Genomic DNA, 22,405 nt, shown 5'->3' with positions numbered 1-22,405 from the left:
TAGATGTCAAGAATGACTGCAGAATGAGCCTTTGTTTTAACCAAGTGGCATTTTGATGGATATCGTAACAATTCCAGAAGTTTGACTTTTTGTATTTTCCCTCTAAAATCTTTGTGACATTCCTAAAGTTTATGTATTCATTTTTACACAATCACTTTGCAACTTTTTTGTTACTGTATCTTTACGACTTTACAACTGTATGTAAGTAATCTCTTTTCTGATTGGCTAACCAGAATTGTGCCTGATTTAAAAAGCAGTCTGGACTGAAAACAGAAACCAGTAAATTGGATAAAAACTCAAATAGAGGAAGCACTAAAGGGGTCACGGTTATAAATGCAAAAAAAATAGGTTCTCCTTGGGAATGGGTGCAGTCGTCTAATGCGCTGGGAGTAGAGGATGCTCTGCCATCCATAAGCATCCACAAGAGTGATCCACGAGGGAAAATAGGTAAAGAATTACACAGAGCAAGGAAACTACCGGGCACACTATCTTAGAAAAAAACTTTGTCATTTCATATCACGTGGTACATGAGGTGGAAGGAAATTGTATTCTCACAGTCCAGTTTACATGCAAAGAGCAATTTTAAAATAGATGAAATAGAATAAAAATAATAATGAGATAGATAAGATAAGTACACAAAATATGAGGAGTAGGGAAGTAACAGCTACATGAAGTCCAAAGTGATGACATTAAAAAAAGTGATGAAGCGTCACTGCATTTTTTTTTTATTATTATTTGGATTTTCCATACTGTCTCACACTTTCTTAATTTGGGGTTGCATGAAAGTCATGTTGTCTTTCATAAAGATTACAGATGATATGAACTGATAATTTGATTTGACTATGGGTTTAACTTTATTTATTTATACTGTACTCTTCTTTCTCTCAGGATCTTAAAACAGTGCTGATGGTGTGAAGATCCGTATTATGGAAGATTAGCTGGGTTTATCAGGGCTGCAGTGTTGCCCCCTGTCTTTCTCTTTCTGTGTGCGTGTGCGTGTGTGTGTAAGAGAGGAACAGAGAGAGAATGAGAGTAAGTGTGTGTGTAGAGTGAGTGAGTAAGTGAGTGAGTGTGTTGACACACACTGATGATCCACACGGCGCTTGATCTGCGTCTCTGTGGAGCGGGCGCCTCTCTCTAATCGTCTGAAAATGACGTGACTTTTGGTTTGACAGCTCTCGGTGGAGATTCGCTGTAGAAAATGCGGCGGTATCTCCGTGTTTTGTTCGCCTGCGCTGTGCTCCTCTTCTTCTCGGTGCTGTATGTGTTTAACCAGCTCGCCTCCTCTCTGGAGACCGTGAACTCGGGGACCGGGGCCAGAGCTGAGGGAGGCCCGCAGCGCTCCGCCAGGAAAACCGCGGGGAGGGAAGGCCTGGGCCTGGGCCTCGGCTGGAGGGACAGGTACGCTAGCGAGGCGGCTAACTTCGCTACCGAGAGTAAACACAGAGCAGCCAGTCCCGACCTGGCGGGTAATATATCTCTGTAACTGCTAAAAACCGGGAACCTGGGCCTGTTCCTTCTGTAAGAAGAAAGTTCTGACTGAGAATGCGCTGGGTGAAACCTGTAGCTAACCTAACTTAGCTGTTAGTTTGTATTAGTCAGCGGGAGATAGTCAATGTAACTTAGATTAGCTAGGTTAGCTTCATAGCTAATTAGCTTACTAACCTAAACTAGTTATATAGACAGTTAACGTACTGTTACTAATAGTACTATTAGCTAACGATAGCTGATCTAAGCTAATGATTTAGCTGATAGCTAATAGTATTGCAGTATAGCCTCAAGTATTTAACTTAGCTAGTTAACCTAGCTTAGCTGGCTAGCTTGTCTAACCTCTGAACGAGTAACTGTTAACGTTAATCTTACATTTTTGACAAGCCTCCTGACAGCTTATTAACTTGGCTAATTTAACCTAACGCTAGATTAGTAAGGTTAACTGGCTAGCTAAAGTCACTTTGGCTCTGTTTAAGTAACAGAAGATGGCTAATTTAGATTTTTATAAAATAATTGAACTCGGTGGCATGATATTTACATTCGTTGAAAAAAACAAGTATTTTAGCCTACGTTTGAGGAGCTTGGGTGTCTCTGTTGATGTATGAATAAAACATATGATCCGTTGATTCAACATTATGTATTGGCTTATGTAGCTTAACTAAATGCACAATGTTGCCCTTAAGCCACAATTAAAAAAAACTATTTAGTAGGGCCACTAATGATTATTTTGGTAGTCGACTAATCCGATTATTTATTTTTTCGATTAGTCTATGATTATTTCTGCCATGTACTCCATTTCTAAAGACGATAGAAACAGCTGAACATGAGATTTAAAAGGTATTTAAAAGTTAAAATGTTGTTTAAATGTGGATATGTACTGATATTTAGTAAGTAAACATGTAATCTGTTTTGTTTAGGCACAGACTAAGTTGAGTGTAACCTGTGAGTGAGATTTTTACCCGTCTCCTATTGCGCTTCTGTCCCCAGCACTAATCTTTGTGTAAGTTAATTAATTTGTTACAAATTAATGATTAGTCAACAGTAAAATTTGTAGTTAACACATTTAAATAATCAACATTGTCGATTAAATTCACTAATCGTTGCAGCCCTATCCAACAACAAATCTATTCTTATATATAAGAATGATGAATAAAAGTAATTTTAGAGTGAGGTCCGTTTAAAGTTAACCCAAAGAGCCCATGGTGACGTATGTGTCCCAGATCCTGTGTAATGTGTAATGTTCCTTACAGCACTCTGTCCTTTACTCTAACTCATATAATTAGTCTCTATGTGACACATACTAAACATCACTGCAGGGCATTGTGTAAATGTGTGTTTGTTCATCTGACCTTGTTGACAGAATGTAGGAGTGATGAGTTAGTGCTTGAGAGAAAAAAATTTGCTCTTTTAAAAGGGTATTTGCTTCTTCAGATCTGTTGCAACCATTTTAACAATTCAGTTGCTTAAGTAATGAAATGGTTTACATTCCATATAACTAGTTCTGGATGGATGGATGGATGGATGGATGGATGGATAACTAGTTCTGCCTTCATTTCGAGAAGTGTATGTTAAAAAGTTATGACATGGTTATCTTTATGTTGTTTACGTTACATCAGGATTTTAACCTTTAAAATGTTTACAGTCATGTGCCCACAATAAAAAAAACATGAATGAGCTACTCACTGAATTGATCTGATTTAATTTTAAATTTGGTATAAATATTCATGATAGAAATGTTTCTATGCTCTTAAGGGTTAAGGCAGTATAATTCATCTTTTGTAAATTTGCTGTGTTGGAGATACAAGGCTTTTGCATGACATCAACCATCTAAATCTCTTAGCTAGGCTAGCTAGCTACATGTTCCAAGTATAACTGCTGTGACCATTTCTATCCGTAAGGTCCTTGAATGTGTAACCTGCTGATGTGTTAAGTGCTGCCTTCTTTTCTGTATAGTTGTCATATAGTCCTTTGAAGTGGAGTCAATGCTTGCAAGTCACATGCCATAACAGTTACCTGTGTCATTATGTCATTGTTTTTTTATTACTCATACCATCCATATTTGTTTTTAATAGTTTCTTCCAAGATAAGGAGTGTGTAAAATGTCAGTTCACCCTGCAGTAACCCAAACTACTGTCTTTACTGATCTGGAATGATACTTTTTGACCTTTGCCATAGATCTTATGGATCTGCCAGTGGGAGGACTCATGAGGGGTTCACTAAAGAAATGAGTGTTTCATGTAGAGCTTATTTTTCTTGTTCTGTCAGGTGTAAGTCATTGTGTGTCACACACTGGAATCCCTATTGGAGACTGCCCCCTGATGTTTGTGGAAAGAGCTGCTTTATGGATTCGGCTTTTAGGTAGGACGGGTTGACTTGAACCTTGGTTGTGAGTGTAGTTTGTAGTCATCAGCTGTGTGGAGAAATGTTTGGACTGGACTGTGCTTAGTTTGCATTCGTGTCAACTGATTTGGTTGCAGGTGTTCTTAAAATCCTGTTTTTTCTTCAGGTTCTCACATTGCTTCAGCTTAACTACACAGACCTGAGCGCTTTACGTGAAACGGAATGAACGAACAAACCATGACCCTTTCATTTGTTTTGATCTCACTTTGTCAATTTTAATAGCTAACAAGTCCTCTGCTGTTCTGCAGGTCTGCTGTGGATAAAACATTGCCTGGGGTCAGTCATGTGGACAGGGTCGAGCCAGTCAGGTTGGCAGTGGTGGCATGTGGACCAAGGCTGGAGGAGACCATGACTATGCTGAAGTCTGCTGTTCTTTTTAGCCAGAGAGCACTACATTTTCACATCTTCGCTGAGGACGAGCTCCATGCTGGCTTTAGAGATTCTGTAAGTTTGTGATTTTCTTTCTCTTAAATAATAGCTGCCAGCCTAGCCCTGGATCATAGTCTTCATATTGTTGTAATTTCTGTTCTAACACACCTAATCTAATTAAGAAGGTAATTTATGTGCATATGTGTTTGAGCAGGAAAACAATGAAATGTGTACTACTGATGCACTCTATGAGCATGAATGTGAAACACTGCCTCAAGGCATCTTATTGGATTTCTGAAGTATGTTTGCAGGGCTTAAGCCTACTCCAGGGATACACAGCATTTTTAATAGAAATTTTCCATTCAAAGCAAAATCTAGTCCATGACTTGGCATAATCCATGCCAAGAGAAATGTAGCACTCCTCGACTGCAGCCCATTGGAATACTCAGTTCTTATTGTAACCCAGCTATAGAGTCTTATCGAGATTCAAAGTAAAAGTCTTAATTGTTAGCTTAATGATACACTTTTATACTAGCTACTACTCTTCAAAGTATCTACAGCTCTGAAAAAATTAAGATACTACTTTAGTTTCTAAATTAGGTTCTCTGATTTTGCTATTTATAGGTTAATGTTTGCGAAAAATGAACATTGTTGTTTTATTCTATAAACTACGAAAAACATTTCTCCCAAATTCTAAATAAAAATATTGTCATTTAGAGCATTTATTTGCAGAAAATGAGAAATGGCTGAACTAACAAAGCTTTCAGACCTCAAATAATGCAAAGAAAACAAATAATGCAAATTTTTAGGACTTCAGAAATCAATATTTGGTGGAATAACCCTGGTTTTTAATCACAGTTTTCATGAACCTTGGCATGTTCTCCTCCATCCAGTCTTACACACTGCTTTTGGATAACTTAATGCAACTTCTGGTCAAAAATGTAAGCAGTTAATTTGGTTTGATGGTTTGTGATCATTAGGGCTGTCCCTAACGATTATTTTTTAAACGATTATTCTAACGATTATTTTTTTCGATTAGTCGACTAATCTATTCATTGAGAAACATATTTAAATAATTATTTTACGTTTTAAAGCAAACGATAAATTACTATATTTATATATAATAACAACAACAACAACAACAACACAAGCCTACTAAACCAAACCCCACACTTATCACTTACATGTACAGCACGTTGTTTAGATCTATAACGCTAAAAATGGATAAGCTCCCATACACCACAACCGTGTGTTGCACTGTTTTCTGTGACCGCTAGATTTTGTGACCACTGGCAAGTAGTTCTCAGCAGACCGGTGCACTGGCCGATTCGAAACGTGTTCGTTTCTAATGTTTACCCCGACTGGCCAAAACGGTTCAGTTTAGGGCTGAGGGTAAGGTGTAGGTATAGAAAGCTTCCGTTTTGCCAATGAACGCTCATAACCGTGAGCACTGGTCACAAAATTCCGACGGTGACAGAAAACGGTGTAACACCGCAGCGCCGACGGCGCTAGCTAAAATAACTTAAGGCAGCTAGCTTAGCTAAACACCTGAACTTATGAATAATGCTACTGTTTCTGGAAACTGCGAAATGCCATGCACAAATATAAACCAAAAATGTATAATTTCTGCCTGTGGCAGGTTTAAAACCTTTGGTAGACAGCCTTAAGTCTTTTTAAGGACACCCGCGGAGACCCTGATGTAAACGGTAACTTACTGTGTGACCCTGTTGACATAGTGCTCCTGGATGTTTGCGCTTCAAGTGCTCCTTTTGCACGTATGGCAGAGGACCACATTGTTGCCCTTTTGCGTGAAATGCTCCCAAACTTTAGATGCCCGCTGGCGTTTTTTTGTAGCTGGAGATTGCTCTCCGGAGTCCAAGCTCTCTAGAGCTTAGATTCTCTGGTCCGAACCCGACATGACCCGAGGCCCGCCCGTAAATCCGTCCCGGGCTCCAGAAAATAGTCCGAGATGTAGGCGTCTGTTTTTTAATTATATTTTTATTTAAAAAAAAAATAACGAAAACTGAAAGTGAAACTAAACTAATTTATTTATAAGCGCTGTTTTCACTACCGCAGTTCTACAGCGGGGGTGTTGTGCCGATTCTGTCCACGAAGCGGGAGTCAGATTCAGCAGAGAGTCGGATTCGGCACAAACGCGGCGGCACCTCGCGGTCCGCGGTGTCAGTTGTAAGCGCTCGCGCTAGCCGCAAAATACGGCAGAAAACACTGAGGGAGCTGCAGAATTATGAATGGGACTAGAATATGAGCACGAGGAGATCAAAGAGAACCTTCACCTGTGAGTAGAACAAGCAAATCTCTCTCTCTCTCTCTCTCTCTCTCTCGCACGTGAACTCCTCCGCGTTTGACCTGCAGCACTGTGTTTAGCTGTTCTTAAAAATCATTTTAATTAAATAATAGTTCTATGCTTCTATGTTACCGTGTTAATTAACATAATTCTGATCATATTTCGCTCATTAAAACAGCCCGAAAACAGCCAGTTGGAATTTTTGGGCCCGATCTAACCTCTAATGCTCTCCACAGGCGCCGCCATGTTTACGACGCGCCGACGCACGTTATGCAAATCGATGTATTTTTGTAATCGATGACGTCGATTATGTCGATGCGTCGCCCCAGCCCTAGTGATCATCTATCTTTCTCTTGATTATATTCCAGAGGTTTTTTAATTTGGTAAAAATCAAAGAAATTCATCATTGTTAAGTGGTCTTTTATTTTTTCCAGAGCAGTAGCATCTGCAAGGACCGTTCCACTAGTGTCCTTTCATAATATTTATAAGGATCTGTGGTTGACAAGTTTATGTCTTCTTTCCTCTAGCTGGAGTCATGGCCAGTGAGATTTCATTCCAAGTTTAACTACACTATCTACCCCATCACTTTCCCCAGTGACAATGCCAAAGAGTGGAAGAAGCTATTCAAACCCTGCGCTTCTCAGAGGCTTTTCCTGCCGGTGTGTACACATTTATTCCCTCAATCCTCTTATGCTCGTCCGGGATCTGTAACGCATGCAATGTGTTATGTCACTCTAAGCCATTTTATCTGATCAGGGAGGACAAAGTAAGGTGAATAAAAGATTAGGCAGGTAAGCCAGAGAGCAGAAATCATTCTGAAACACAAACACTTGTTGCACAGATAAACGTAGGTGGCCAGCTCAGCTTTGGCTTGTGTTTAGAAACACTGACTGACTAAACTATTACTAAACTGCCATGTCATTTAAATTTAAGGATTATAGAAAATGTTTTTAAGCTACTTGTGTTAACCCTCCCATAATCTTCAGGGTCAATTTGACACCAGTGAGTGTTTAACATCTGTGGAATAATTATTGACATATGTTTTATGCTTCATATTTATTGACTAATTTTAAGTTTTATGTAGACAATCAGTTAAACAAATCATGAAGATTGTAATGCATTTTTAAAATATCCTGTACACACTTTGAACACACTGGTGTTGTTTGATGGGCCAAGATTTTTAACTGTACAAAAAAATATCACAATAACTAGCAAAAAAATAGAAAAGATTTATCCACATATGTGTTGGATAGGTTTGAGGTCACTATGGCATGGATTTTTTTTTAATCTTCAGCAAACTTGCCTCTGCTTCAGGCCCTAATCTATCAATATTATTCTTTCATTAATGCAAGATACACTGATAGTACAACAAAGGAACATAAACACCTGATACATAAACTTGGGTAATTATTTTATTTTTGTCACTTAATCTCTTCATTTGGTCCATCCAATGTACAACATTTTGCATTATAAATATATATTGTAAAAAAAAACCATGTAGTTTCAAAAAGTGGGGGTGATTTTTAGCAAACAATTAATTGGTTAACAGCTTACAGCAATGGAACAAAACATGTTAGTGCACTCTCTCCTGCAGCTTTAAAACAACACACAGCTCACACAGACTTTTAATATAATGGTTAGAAAAAGACACAAAGAAACAGGTATCTCTATTAAAAGTATATTAAAAGTCTTTTCTTTAAGTAAGTTACACATAAAGCCAGAGAGCAGTGAGTACTGTTTCCTACACCTTTAAAAGACCTATGGAAAGAACTGATACAGGAAGAGGTCTACCTGACCCACATAGCAACAACTTCTTTAGCTCAGCTTAACACTGGACTAAATCTTGTTAGTTTCAACAGTAAGGTCTGACCGGTGAAGTGCAGTAATAAAGTCAATGCTAAGATGAGAAAATAAAAAGCAGCTTGTCTGTTTCACACAACAAAGTTTTTTAAAACGTTTATGTATTTAGTTTTTTAAAAATCTGCATGTTTCACTTACTGACCACAAGAATAAAAGGTGCAGGTAATCTGAGGATAACAGGAGGGTTAATTGGTTTAGCAAATCAGTTCACACAGAAATGGTTTCAGGTCAGCAGTTAACAGTTTCTGGTGTTCTTTTTCTCAGCTGATCCTGAGTGAGGTGGATTCTCTGCTGTATGTGGACACTGATATCCTGTTCCTGCAGCCAGTAGAAGAGATTTGGAACTTTCTTTCCCAGTTCAACAGCAGTCACATGGCAGCCATGGCGCCAGAACATGAAGAGCCCCGAATCGCCTGGTATAATCGTTTTGCACGCCACCCGTACTATGGCAAGACTGGAGTCAACTCTGGAGTCATGCTTATGAACATGACACGGATCAGAGCCAAGCACTTCAGGGTAAAGTAGAGGACGTATGTTTTTGAATAGAAGGGTGCATACTCCTGTCTTTCTTGTGATTTTTGTTTACTATTCTTTTTTTTTTTCTTCTTCTTTTTCTTCATTTTGTTTGGGTGATTAGGGTAACAAGACGAAAAGAGGTTACAGAACAGATATTGATTATATAGATTAATTTTTATACAATAGTTTATTACGTAACCCTCACCTACCCTCACCCTATTACTTGCCGTCACCACTCAGGACATGTCATTGCTATGGTAAAAGATACAGAGTCAAAAACAAGCAAGAAAGAAGTAAAGAAAAAAAAAATATTTATATATCCACCTTCAGATTGAGAAAAAGCCCCAAATACGAGCGTATTGACCTGTATCCATTTTTTCCCAAATAGAGAAATAAAACAACTTCATTAAGCCAGCATTTGAAAAAAGGTGGAGTGGAACTTTTCCACTGAATTAAAATAAGACATCTAGCTAAAAGGTTTTATTTACTGTTCTGTAAATTTGCTCTTCTTATAACGATGATGTATAGAGATGTGTTTAACAGATTTACGGTAAACCACAGGAAAAATCACAAGAGAGTGAGTCAGAGTGTTTGTACAGACTAGCACAGCTCAGAATATTTAATAACTTTAAAATCAGTTCAAAATTCAAAACTGAGAGAAGCAGCTCCACAAGAAGACTGTGCTGTGTGTTAAAGACAAAAACTGATACTGTGATCATTTTGCCCATTATAAACATATCAAACGTTCATGTCATCTGTAGTAAGAGGCAGGAAGTCTGTTTTGTCTTTTATGAAATAATTAGGATTGGGATTTACATAGAGGAAATTAATCTCAGATCAGAAAGATCTCTTTTTAATGCTGCTTAACTCTACCAGCACTGACCAGCAGAGGACACTGTTATTCTATTAGTTGGCTTGTTATATTTCTAGACTGGTGAAAGTGTTTCATCATGCCCTCCTACTTCTGCTTGATGGGAGGAAGCAATATTTATTTAAAACGTTTGGTCTCGTCAGGGCCGTCACAGCTTGAAACTGTGGAATACTAATGATGCACAGTTAAAGCTGTATTTGAGCAATTATCTGGGATCAGTGCCAATCATACCTAATGTTGATCTCGTCCAATATAAGGGGATCTGTTCAGTTAGAAGGGCAGTTTATATCTGTAATGTAAATTTTAATAACCTTGTGAACTACATTTTAGTCCCTTAAGGTTTGTTAATGGTCTATTTCCTGTCTTGTGTTAACAGAACGACATGACACCAGTTCGTCTGAGATGGGAGGACTTGCTTATGCCACTGCTGCAAAAATACAAACTCAACATAACTTGGGGAGATCAAGACCTTCTAAACATCATATTCTATCACAATCCAGGTAGATTATTTTTATTTATTTATTTATTTATTTATTTATATTATTCATTTACATTACTTAACAAGCTCTTCATTAGGAACACTATACTGATGTTGGGTAGAGCTTTCCTATGCTCTCAGTACAGCATCAGTTCCTTGTGGCATGGATTTCACAATGTGGATATAGTACAATGAAATTCTGGTCAATTTATAAAAGATTGCATTATCCAGTTCCTGTAGACAATTTAAATAGAGGTGGGCAATATGGCCCTAAAATAATATCACAATATTTTATGGTATTTTCACGATAACGATACTCTTGTCAATATGACAAAACACTAAACTAAAAAATTATTTCAAGAATGCTCTACTGAAACATAAGAAAATTAAATTTTATTATTGCATACCATATGATATTACACACCCTCTAACGGAGATATAAAAAATGCATAAAATGTATCAGATTTTTAATAGAAGTCAATGATCCAGAATGTCATGATACTAATAAAGCACTCCAAATATCTCCATATATTCAGGATTAAAGTAAAGAAATTATACTGGAGAGATATAATCTGTCTCTAGTAGATATATAATGGGAAATGAGAACAGTATACATTTTTTAATTTGCTAAAAACAGCAAAAAAAACAAACAAAAAAGTACCCTCATGTGATAATTAGTAATTAGGGGTGGGTGACATGGCACGATAGTTTAGGGTAAAAAAAAAAAACATTCACAATAATTAAAAATGTTGGCGATGTTATTGCGTACAATACACTATGGCACATCCCTAATTTATATGCGTTTTCCTGGTGTGAATATCCTGTTCTATCGCATTCTGTCGTGTTCTATTGGATTCAGATCTAATGAGTGAGAAAACCGCTGCAGAACACTGAACTCATTGTCGCGTTCCTCAAAACAGTTTGAGACAACTTGCTTTCTGACATGGTGTATAATCTTGCCGAAGGTATCCACTGAATGATGGGTAATTATGAGCATGATGCTCATGGTCAGCAGAAACACCCCAATAAGCTGTGGCATTCAAGTGATGGCTTATTGATTGATTGATATTAATGGACTTAATTGTGTGCCAAACATAATTTCCCACATCATTACACCTCCTTGATTAGCATGGACTGTTGACACAAGGCATTCCATGTGTCCACGAATGGAGGCCGTTGGCGCCAAATTATGACCCGACCATCTGTGAGCCGCAGAAGATCTAGTGATGTTTCAGATCAGGCTACATTTTTCAGTCTTCCACTGTTCAGTTCTGATGAGCCTTTGTCATCTGCAGCCTCAGCTTTCCATCCTTGGCTGACAGAAGTAGAACTGATGTGGTTTTTACTGTTAAACAGTGGCTTGCAAAAGTATTCATACCCTTTGAACTTTTTCACATTTTGTCATCTTACAACCACAAGCTTAAATGTATTTTATTGAGATTTTAAGTGATAGACCAACACAAAAAAGCGCATACTTGTGATGTGAAACGAAATGGATACGTTTTCTATATTTTGTTTAACTAGCCCAAATTCAATTTTCAGAACCTGAAAGCAGAAAGAAAACACTGACATATTTAATTATTATTATTTTTTTTTTGTTATTCTGGTTTGGACTACTTTTATATATGGTATTGCATGTTTAATAAGCTGGCAGGGCTAAATTAGCCAGATCAGAGACATTTGCTGAGAAGAAGGGAAAGTGGGCAGCAGCAGTGAGGGAGATTTTCAGTGGCAGGACTGATAACGGATCTGCAAGAATAAATATTTGCACTGATGTCTTTGTTCAAACTAAATTAAAAGGCCCTAAAAGTGAAGGTTTAAGAAACAAGGGATGCAAACCTAAGAAGCAGCCAAATAATCGGCCCTGTTTTTAACAATGTGCTTAAATTTCAGATATTTCAGGTCACATTTGAAAAAGAAATGTATGTACAGAATAAAACAGGGTTTTCACGGTTTCATTTTAAAATATCTTTAATATTTTAAATAGTTTTTATTTTATTAATTTATTATTATTTTTTTTTTATTTCATATTCAAGTTAGATTATTGATTCAAGATTTAAAATAAATAAAATGATACTGTAGGCATAGGTAAGAATTTAACAAAAAAACCCAGTTTTGCACTGGACCTTATTTTCAGTGTAAATAAAAGTTATTTTTTGTGTGCAAAACTGTTAATATGAATGTGACTTCAAGATCAAGTCACTTTCTTTTTGTATAACTAACACTTGATGCTTCGTCATGTTTTACAGAAAGCTTATTTGTGTTTCCGTGCCACTGGAACTACCGTCCAGACCACTGCATCTACGGCAGCAACTGTGCCGCAGCTGAGCAACATGGTGTTTACATTCTCCACGGCAATCGAGGAGTTTACCATGATGAAAAGCAACCCGCATTCCGAGCCGTGTACGACGCCATCCACAAAGTAAGAATTTGTAGTGTTGTTAATAAATACGTTTATTAGTTTATTTACCTGATGCTTCTGCACTTTTAAGCGAAAGAGTGGAGTCTGTTGGGGGGAAACAGGTGTAACTTTTTAATTGGCTGCACTGCTTAATAACATGAGTGCTAAATATCATCATGCTAGGTTTTCGTTAGGGCAGACTGAAATCTAATTAGAGGTGGTTAATTTGGAAAAGGCCATATTGAAGTTCCTTTGGGCGCATGCTGACACACATTTGGCTAGCGGTCTCGTTCTTCATAACAGGGGCTCAGTGTGTGCGGGAGAGCGACGAGACGGGAACGTTGTCTCGCAAATATTTTTTCAGACATAACACCTGTGCTTGTGGTGCTGTGAACCTTTGTTGGTCTACCACGTTAACTCCCGCTGGACATCACATGATCAGCTCAGACTGTCTCTCTCACTTTGACATTCATTTAAGGGTTTTTTTGGATGCTTCAGCAAATTAAAAGTGTTGAACATCTGTTTATTTTTGACCTTTTTCCCCCTGAAGAGAAGTCTCTGCAGTACTTAATTCAGCTGTGTGGTAGTGGTGGTGGTGGTGGTGGTGGTGGTCAGTGGATGCCTCTGGGTACAAGGTTAAGATTTGTGTAGTTGTATCATCCTAGGCTTGTTGAGGGACTTTGGTTTGGAAAGACAGACAAAAAGGAAGAAAGAGAGAGAGAGGGGCAGAGTTTGCTCTGTAGCTGACGAGGAGAAATCGATAGCTCTGTTAACTTCTCCCATCGGCCTGCCAGGGCCATCGTGTTCTGGACTTAATCTCTGTCGTCTTCGTCAGACGCAACGATCGCTCTTAATGCGCTAATCTTTAAAGCCCAACACTCCCTTCTTCCTCCTTCCATTCTTTATCTTTCCCTCACTGCATCTCTCCCTCGTTCATCAGGCTTGAGGTTGCTCCTCGCTCTGTCTTTTCTCCCTCCCCCTTTTTCTGTGGTTCGTGGCGAGCAGTCAATCCCTTGTTCATTTTATCTGCAGAGGGAGGGAGAGAGTGTGCCTATGTGTCTCCGGTCATTATGGCCAGGCGAGACCTCTTTGCCCCTGACAGCGGAGGAAGCATTCTGGACCATTAGCTAAATGAGGTCTGTCATTAGTAGAGGCCCATGATTCAACTGGGTGCTGTCTGTTTGGCAGACCAATCCCAAACACCAGCTTCATAGAGCTTCACCAAAATAAGAAGGGTGAAGATAGAAAGGAGCATCAGTCAAGTTTGATGTGAGTTGCTTTGAAAAACACAAGCAGTTGTGTGTTGTCTATACCAGAGACATGTTTAGTCTGATAGTGTGTTATATTTTGTTTTTGAGCAGCCTTACTGCTGCCTTGCTAGACAGCACAATGGTAAAACATGAACTTTGATGTTTCTTTCTTCCACCAACTCTGCTTTCTCTCTCTCTCTCTCTCTCTCTCTCTCTCTCTCTCTCTCTCACAACCTTCTGCTCTTTTGACTGCACCAGGCCTCAGGCCACTCCAGCCCGCTGCAGAGAAGAATCCCTTCCCACCACACCCCACAGCATCCTGTTGTAGTATTTGCTCCCTGTAGACACACTCACAGATGCAGGAGTTTGGCTGGCAATAAAAGACCCCACCATTACACTGCCAAACCCCACGGAAGAGCCGTAAAATCTTTAGTGCCGTTGTTTCGTTTGGGACTAGCAGAATGCAAGGCAGCATCCAGTATGCCTATCCTTCCCATAAAAATCAATAGGAGACAGTAAATGCAGCTTCATCAGGGTCTGATTTGTGTTGCATCAGTGATAATAAAAAGTGCACTTTTTAGTGACCTCATGCCAGGCCAGAAAACAAAGCAAATGAAGCCCCATAAAGTCTGTTTTTTATGATTATTATTTACTGTAAACGCTATAAAAGCACCCTTCCTTCAACAGAATGGTAATTGCATTGAATGGCTTACAAATGATGGGTTAAAGCAAGAGAAACAGGGCTGTAAAGACTGCGTGTTTTATTCGTGTAGAAGGACACCAGTATTATATTTATGTTTAGGTTTAAAATTTTATTGGATGAGCATTATTGAATGAATCTGACTTGCAGGGGGTTTGTTTGTGCTTTGCTTTTAGTACCCATTTGGAGAAGATCCAGTCAATTACTTCCTTCAACCCTTAGAGGAGAAGCTGAAGACTACAACGCACACGTACTGTGGAAGATCCAGTCACATCTTCACCAAGAAATTAAGGGAAAGTATTGCATACCTTAAGAAAGACAATCGGAACACCAGCTGATCCCGTCCACTCTAAACCTGTGTTAGCTAGAGGTATGCACAGTATTAGTTAGGAGCCTCAAGCCTTGATAGATCACAAAATGTTACGTTACTGTCTCCTTGTTTTTCCAGCCAACTGGTCGTGACGCTTCCTTATAAATGAAAAGGAGGCTGGAAATATAGGCACTGAATTCACTTTGAAGTGTAACAGAAAGGGGCCAAATTGATGGAACCTGACAATCAGTCAGCCAGTCTAGAATGCTCTAGAACAGTGGTTCTTCACTTCACTCCTAGATACCAGAATGCTGTGCAGGATTTTTCTTTCCTCAATCTCGCACACGCCATTTAGCCTGTTAGCAAATTATTATGTCCCCTGCTGAGTTAAGAGTGTGGGGGCTGTTAAGTGTCTCTATGGTTGGAAGTTTAAGAAGCTCTGTTCTAGAAGATTTGTGAGTAATGGAGAAAATTGTGGAATACAGAGTAAGGTTCTATCAGTTTCAAATGAAGCCTTATTTTTATTCAGGGACAATTACTTTTGGGTACTGATCTGAAACTAGTTTTATTAGAGAGTTCAGAGTAGAAGTGTAAAACAATTCTGGTCTTTTGACCAGAAAATGAGCCAAGCTAAGCCTTTTAATGTGTAAAGGAACCATAATATACATTTATGTGTCTGAACTGTTGATTAACATTTTATGTCTAATGTATTTAAGAGGTACGGAATGAGGAGGAGGATAATAATGATGATTATAATTATGATGATGGGGGTGCATATCCATCATGCTAGCCTACTGATAGCATATTTAAAGACCTATGTGAAATCATAGTTTTTAAGGAGGTAAATTGCAGAATCTAACTTGTAGTAAGGAGAATATGATTTACAGTGTTATAAATGTTTAGGATATGACTCTAAACACATGACTCTGTCAGCAGGGATTTACTAATACATCCTAGCAGCACGTATTCAGTAGCACAATGAAAAGGTTTTAAAGAAGAGACTGGATATTTAGATAATTGCAAAAAATATGATTTTTTGAATGATGATTATAAACACATTTTTAAAAATCAATCAATGTAAATTGTAAATTTAGCTACACGTGTATGTATCCATAAAATGTTGACAGGGTCTCTTTTTTCTGTTATTAATATACTGAGACCAGCTGAGAATGTGCACTCCTTTCCCCCTTTAGGTTCTGTCCACAAAAAATGATTAATTTCTTTTGAATAAATGTGTAAAATAATGAAGAATGAAAGAAAATCAAGAAAGACTGCAAACACTGCACTGCATCAGTCACCCAGCAGCTTCTTAAACTTGTTTGGTGAGACTGATTGCATAAGCTTTGCTGGTTTTTTAAATGCATTCCAAATTTAAAGCTTCTGAAATGTGACTGGATTGTGTGTTAAAGCTGTGAAATTGCACTATGGAGTGCAGAGGCCTTAAGGGGTAGTGTTTACTCATTGACAGAAAAGAAAAGCTTGTTTGAAGAAGAGCTACTGTTTCAGACACTTTTCCTGGTGCAGTTGAAGACTTTAAAGTCTAGTTTTACACTATGGAGATTCTGATTCCACCAATGGCTGTATACTTTACATTAGTACAAGACTAGATAACCAGCCTGTAAACTGTTCTTTTGTAGAATGTCCACTACTTTAACAGTTAATAAGAGATTAAGGTTTCTATAAAGCTAAGACCAAAATAGGTTTTGCACTACGCTTTCTGGTCATACAGCAGAATCCTCCGTGCTCCTTTTACAGAAAACTATTTGCCATATTTGACAAATGTATATTGTATATTGAGTCATATTGATTTAAATATGTTTATCTTAAGCGTCTTCACCTTTACTATTTTGATAGCAGTACCTAAAGTGTAACATCTTTCTTTTGTTGAATGTAAATGCCTGAATGATGCAGTATATTTTTGTAATAAACATTGCACTTCTGTCTGTTTTGTCTTTTTAATGGTGATTTAAATATATTTAAGCATCAGTTTTATTTAGCAAAAAAAAAAAGTAGCAAATTTGGGTCAGGTTTATCAAACATGCATTAAGTCTTGTCGTAATCCACTGGAATTACATCATTGAGGTCATTACCTCCAACAATGGACAGAATAATGGATGGTAATGATTGTGACTGGTTCTGTCTGGCTACAACTGTCCATGCAAACAGACAGTTCCATGTTGAGTGCATTACTCTGGAATATCCACATATCAGAAAATGATGTACACATTTAAATTAAGTAAACAAAGTCAATGATTTCTATTATTGTACAGGGTCGAAAGTCGTTGAATTCTCTTTTATATCAGAAACAACATAGTTTTGTCTGGCAAGATGTCGTCCATGTTCTGTTACTTGCTGGTGCATTAAGAATTGTTGACTCGCCTTGTCAATAAAAGTTGTTTGCTAATCCAGCTCTGAATAGTGCCAATCATTAATATTTGTATGTTTTTTCTGTTTTCATGCATTTAGACAAAAAGCAATGCTTAATTATGTGAAGGTTGAGATGAATTGCCTCTTTCATGAGACCACAAATGTTGTTAGCAAGTTAATTACTGGAGAATGATCATTGAGAGTTTAGTATAAGTGGCATCATTTAGTATATGAATCCAACAAGAAATGTGTTGCTATTGCATAACTACCATTGATAATCCTGTTTACAGGGATTTTAGGTCAGCACGTGTTTCAGGCAGCTGGTCTAGAAACACGACACAACCCCTTAACAGGCCAGGACTTTTGTCAGTTGTCTGCCTGACATCACACCACTAAATCTCGAGGATTTCTATTCAAGCATTACACAAAAAGCTTTCATGTTTGATAAGGAACATTACTGAAAATAACAATTGTAATTGTAATAGAAAATATAAAAATATATATTTAAGTAAATCTGCCAATGTCAAAATATAATGAATAAAATTGTTAAATTGGCTCTTTCCTGAAGTTCATTTTAAAATCAGTATTTTCCTGAATACAAATCAAACAGTTCACGTCCCCCAAACCTTTATTTTCTTAATGCATTTATGTCTATTTTCAAACAAGCATATTTGGGCTGATTTTTTTTTAGCAGTAAGATATAAATGGAATTAAAACATTTAGGAGTTTTATTGATTAAAGAGTTTTAAGTGTCATGTGCTAATCCACCAATGACACAAGCTATTAAGACATGAGTAGAAAAACAGCATTAAAATTAACTAGACAAAACAATAGAGATTAAGAAATAAATATATTGCTTAGTACTGTTGATGTTGATGTGCTAAGGAGCGTAACAGTAAAGTTTCAGATGATTTATTGTTCAAACAGCATTGACCTTAAAGTTCACTGTGCATCATTCCAAACAGTAGAATGAGAGCAGCAAAAAAAGACAAACGTGTGTGTATTAATTATTGTTCAATAGTGATGTGTGTGTGAATGTGCTTGACAGAATTCAGTGAGACATAATTATTCATAGAGCTGTTCCTGTGATAGCATCAAAGAGATTATTTTGTTGGAACTTTATCTAAGTAATAGTGTAGAATCAGAGTCAGGAGGAAAAGTACATCAGATATAGATTCATATCTCCCAGAGAGTCGTGTCATATCTGCAGTAGGTCAGGTCTCCAAGCAGTAGGAGATTAATTCTCCTCCTACTGTTAGCAGGAAGAAATCTCCTACCCTAAGGCTCATTAATGCTGCTTTTTTAGCTTCAGTGAAGAGCTGCTGGAATGAGCTTTGCTGTAATTATCAGTTATTCAGCTCCTCTTTCGAACCCAGTAGCTCGCTAGGAGCGAAGAGCAACTGCTAAATGCCTCCAGCCCTACCGGTCAGAAACGGGTAAATGCTAAAGGGGATATTTTCAGCCCTCTTCTGAAGTGATTATACAAACGCAGAGAAGGGCTAAAGTGAGAGCAGTTGAATACCTTAAAGCCAAAGCACTTAACCAGATGAATTCCTCCGAATATGCAGAACAGAATATCCCTCTCTTGTGAGAAACTCTGCTGTTCCCGCTTCTAACTGCAGCTCACATATCACCACTGTTCAATGAAAAAACATGTATTTTCAAAAAAGCAACTTTAGGCTCAATCCCATTTCTTTTTTATACCCCTACCCCTTGTTTTCGAGTGTAACACTTCCCCTTGGGGCAAGGTGAAATCCTCCCTCTAAGAATTGGGACAACCTTTTAAGCTCCCAATACAGATACAGCTCTGGAAAGAGTTTTAAGAGTTCAGAAATCAATATTAGGTGGAATAACCCTGGTTTAAATCACAGTTTTCTTGCATCTTGGCATGTTCTCCTCCACCAGTCTTACACACTGCTATATATGGGTTTGATTATCTCCAACCACACTCTTCAGTTCTAATAAGGCTAATTAAAGATGTTATTTTTTGGATTGGAAAACTGAAAAGATTCTATATGGTTCTGTGAATTCAGTCAAAGTGACAATAAAATACATTTATAATTAAAGTCCATTAGTAATAAAAATCTATAAAAAAAATTATTATCACATATCAAGAAATCAGTCACACAGAAAATACATTTGTTTTTTTTCAGCTGTATTGAGGTCAGTCAAGATTCCTGTTAAAATCCCTTATGTTGCAAAAATAGCCAAATACACCTAATGGTCTGGGGAAACACTCATTAGAGTCTTGATGGGGTAAAATAGTGTGAGTAGGCCTAAAAGCACTAGGTATGATACATGAGAATGAGAATCTTTAGAAGAAAACCTTGAGCATGTTTAGCAACTACACACAATTTTGGCCAAGCTGTCATGAAATGATGAAAATAACTGCAGAAGAAAGTAAGAAAAAGGGACGTCAGTCTGCTTTAGAGAGAACACACTTTCTCTCTGTCTCTCTCTTTTCTCTCTCTCGCAGCTATCTCCTTTTTTCTTTTATGCTCGGAGATCAATAATAGATTTGCGTGTTTGCCTGCACTGCTGAGGCAAGTATAATTGTGCTGATATGTGGAGACGTTAAACAATTAATGTTTGTTTATTAGTCCGAGATCTCTCATACGGTATGAGAGGGGAGAGAGAATTGAATGCAAATGTGATGAAAAGGCATGAATTAATTGTGCATCTTATTACAGCAGGAGGAGATTTTATAGCACTCATACGATCAGTGCTTTGTAATATAATGTTGTACAACTAAGCACTCAAAATATTTCTTGGACCACAGAGTGCAGAACCACAATACAGAGAAGTAATTACCATGCTAATGCTGTTTTTCTAGCTTTATATGAGCAACATCTGTTACTTTTTTGCATTACAATGAATGAAACGTTTTCTAGTTTGGGGGCATAGCAGTGTAGGGTATCATTTTGCCAAGACAATGCTCTTAATTTGTACTTGCACAAACGGGTGCCAAACAGGGCACTCATCAGACTGGGAGTCAAAAAGTTGCAGTGGTAAGTGCGGAGGTTCAGAGTTATCAAGAGTCAGTCAGACGATCAGTTAATAACTTTGAAACAGTTTAACATTAATACATGAAAATGATCTATAACTTTCTATGGCATGCTGTTGCTTTTAGGTAAAAAAAAAACATTTTTATTATTATACTGTACCCTACATGTTTTAATATGTCAAGAATTATACCACAGTTAGTTCCGACCCTGCAGTGTGATTGGCTGAGAGATGTTCTATAAGTGCCGTTATCAGCCGATAATGCTCTGTAACTGAAGCTCTCCATGTATTACTCCGCCACATACAGGTAACCTCACAACTATGCAGCGCTTACAAACCAAACAGAGCAGCTACAAACAGAGCAGCAAAAGAACTAAAATAAACGGAGTGTTTATAACCAGTCAGATCGTATTTTCTCGTCCTCTTTAACTCAAAATCTTTCAATAAAGAGCAATAATGGAACTGTGGTATAATTGTAATAATGCACTGGAGCTTCGTGCTATAATGTGTAATATCGGCACTGCTGTGCTGATATATGACACGAGGCCTTATTACTTTTATTACCTGTTATAGTACGAACCTTGTGTGCATTATTGTTTAAATATACTGAGAAAGGCTTTAAATGCCTATTTTGGCCGTTTTGTTTTCATATAGCTTATATAGCTTTTTATTTGTTGCCTCAGGGAAACAAGACAGTCAAGCTAAAGCAGTGCTTTTCTTTTTTTTTTTTTTTTTCAAGCTCCTAAAAAGTGGTACAAAATTCCCAATCGGAATTTAAACAGTTACTATTTACTGTTTACTTCAGGATAGTGTCAAATGTTTGTGAACCATCACATTGTTTGCCTGTTTGTACTGACTGTTCTACCCAGACACCACAAGTCACGATTATTACCATCTCATTCACAAGATAACACCTCACAACAAAGGTGTGGGCTTTTTCTAAGACATGCTTTCACTTACTGCTTTCCCATGACTTTTGACGTCAGTGTGTTGCTACTTATAAACTCAATAATCATTCACTGTGTGAATTTGTAAGGTTATTTGTTTATAATTTGTTTATTCACAATATACACATCAGTTCACATTTCAGCTGTGGCTTTTTGTCATTATCTATATGCCGTATCTATTTGTCTTTGGCAACAATATGCAGTGCAACAGAAAATAAGGGACACATTTTCACATCGGGTTTTATGATTCAGTTGTAACAAAAATGTCAGCCTGATTCATCACACGAAATGCCCAAGTAATGGTCTCTCCATTACCCAGCGTAAAAAGCTTATCAATCATTTAAATTGACCTTTAAAATTTGTTTTTACTTGGACAACAGTTCAGTGAACGGTGTATCTGTCCCTGTGGCCTGGGGCTATGCAGCTACTGTCTCAAATCAATGGGACACTCAGATCTTCCCAGACAACCATATTCATCATTCAATACTTGCCCTGACCCTTATTGTATTGTGAAATAATTGTAAATAAACCTAATAAACCAATAAGTTGTAAGAATGATTTATGAGTGCTAGGTTCTGATTGCAGATAATAACAGGATTGCTCTTTATAAAGGTCTCAAAGTTATTAATTTATCATACATTGTTTTACATCTGAAGTGTGGCTCACATGCATTGGTATTTGTTTTCTATTTAATTCGGAAATGTAATGTTTTTTTTATAACTTATTGTATTTTGGTTACAATGGTTAAACCATTTGATACCATTTACAAACAGTTTAGTTTAATAAATTACATTTGGTTTGTTATGGACAACATAGAAAAAACACTGAGCTTAATTGAGAATAAAAGAGGTTTTACTGGTGCTGTCAATATCAATGCATTAACATACATAATTAATCTGGAAACTTTATCATGTTTAATTTTTACCACTACATAAGTTTTGACACTCTTTTTACAGACTCTGGTGACATATTATTAGTTATTAAAATATTAGTTTTATTCAGCTGTTTTTATTTCAGAATGTGGATAACTTTTAAATACAGATTAAATATCACTGCTAATTCTGACACTTATATACATTATATTGCCATTATATTAAGTATCTGCTCGCCTGCCCTGAGTTTGGTGATGTGAAGCTT

The 22,405-nt window shown here is 37.4% G+C and overlaps 1 protein-coding gene across 3 annotated transcripts; it reads left to right on the top strand.

Annotated features, from left to right (window-relative positions):
* The first annotated feature begins 994 nt into the window (after window positions 1-994).
* Window positions 995-17,359, top strand: gxylt1a (glucoside xylosyltransferase 1a). 3 transcript variants are annotated; one of them, XM_049474528.1, is made up of 8 exons: window positions 995-1,401; window positions 3,757-3,849; window positions 4,140-4,335; window positions 7,093-7,224; window positions 8,690-8,941; window positions 10,189-10,312; window positions 12,540-12,712; window positions 14,200-14,799. In XM_049474528.1, the coding sequence occupies exons 1-8, from the start codon at window positions 1,202-1,204 to the stop codon at window positions 14,458-14,460; spliced, it is 1,431 nt and encodes a 476-aa protein (XP_049330485.1). In that variant the 5' UTR covers window positions 995-1,201; the 3' UTR covers window positions 14,461-14,799. The 3 variants fall into 3 exon arrangements, with proteins under 3 accessions (XP_049330485.1, XP_049330486.1, XP_007244390.1); XM_007244328.4 differs by lacking the exon at window positions 14,200-14,799 and adding an exon at window positions 14,818-17,359 and having other exon boundaries at window positions 1,002-1,401; XM_049474529.1 differs by lacking the exon at window positions 3,757-3,849 and having other exon boundaries at window positions 998-1,401; window positions 14,200-14,797.
* The last annotated feature ends 5,046 nt before the right edge of the window (window positions 17,360-22,405 follow it).

Source organism: Astyanax mexicanus, chromosome 2, assembly GCF_023375975.1.
Source record: "Astyanax mexicanus isolate ESR-SI-001 chromosome 2, AstMex3_surface, whole genome shotgun sequence".
In the NCBI taxonomy this organism is placed as follows: domain Eukaryota; kingdom Metazoa; phylum Chordata; class Actinopteri; order Characiformes; family Acestrorhamphidae; genus Astyanax; species Astyanax mexicanus.
Note: the sequence above shows the minus strand (reverse complement) of the source record. Positions and strands in the feature narration are given on the sequence as shown.

Bases quoted from the DNA above. Each gene is read 5' to 3' on its own strand.
- gxylt1a (XM_049474528.1), top strand. From the start codon at position 1,202: ATGCGGCGGTATCTCCGTGTTTTGTTCGCCTGCGCTGTGCTCCTCTTC. The intron at 1,402-3,756 runs GTACGCTAGCGA...TTGTTCTGTCAG, and splicing joins GGCCTCGGCTGGAGGGACAG to GTGTAAGTCATTGTGTGTCA. The intron at 7,225-8,689 runs GTGTGTACACAT...TCTTTTTCTCAG, and splicing joins CTCAGAGGCTTTTCCTGCCG to CTGATCCTGAGTGAGGTGGA.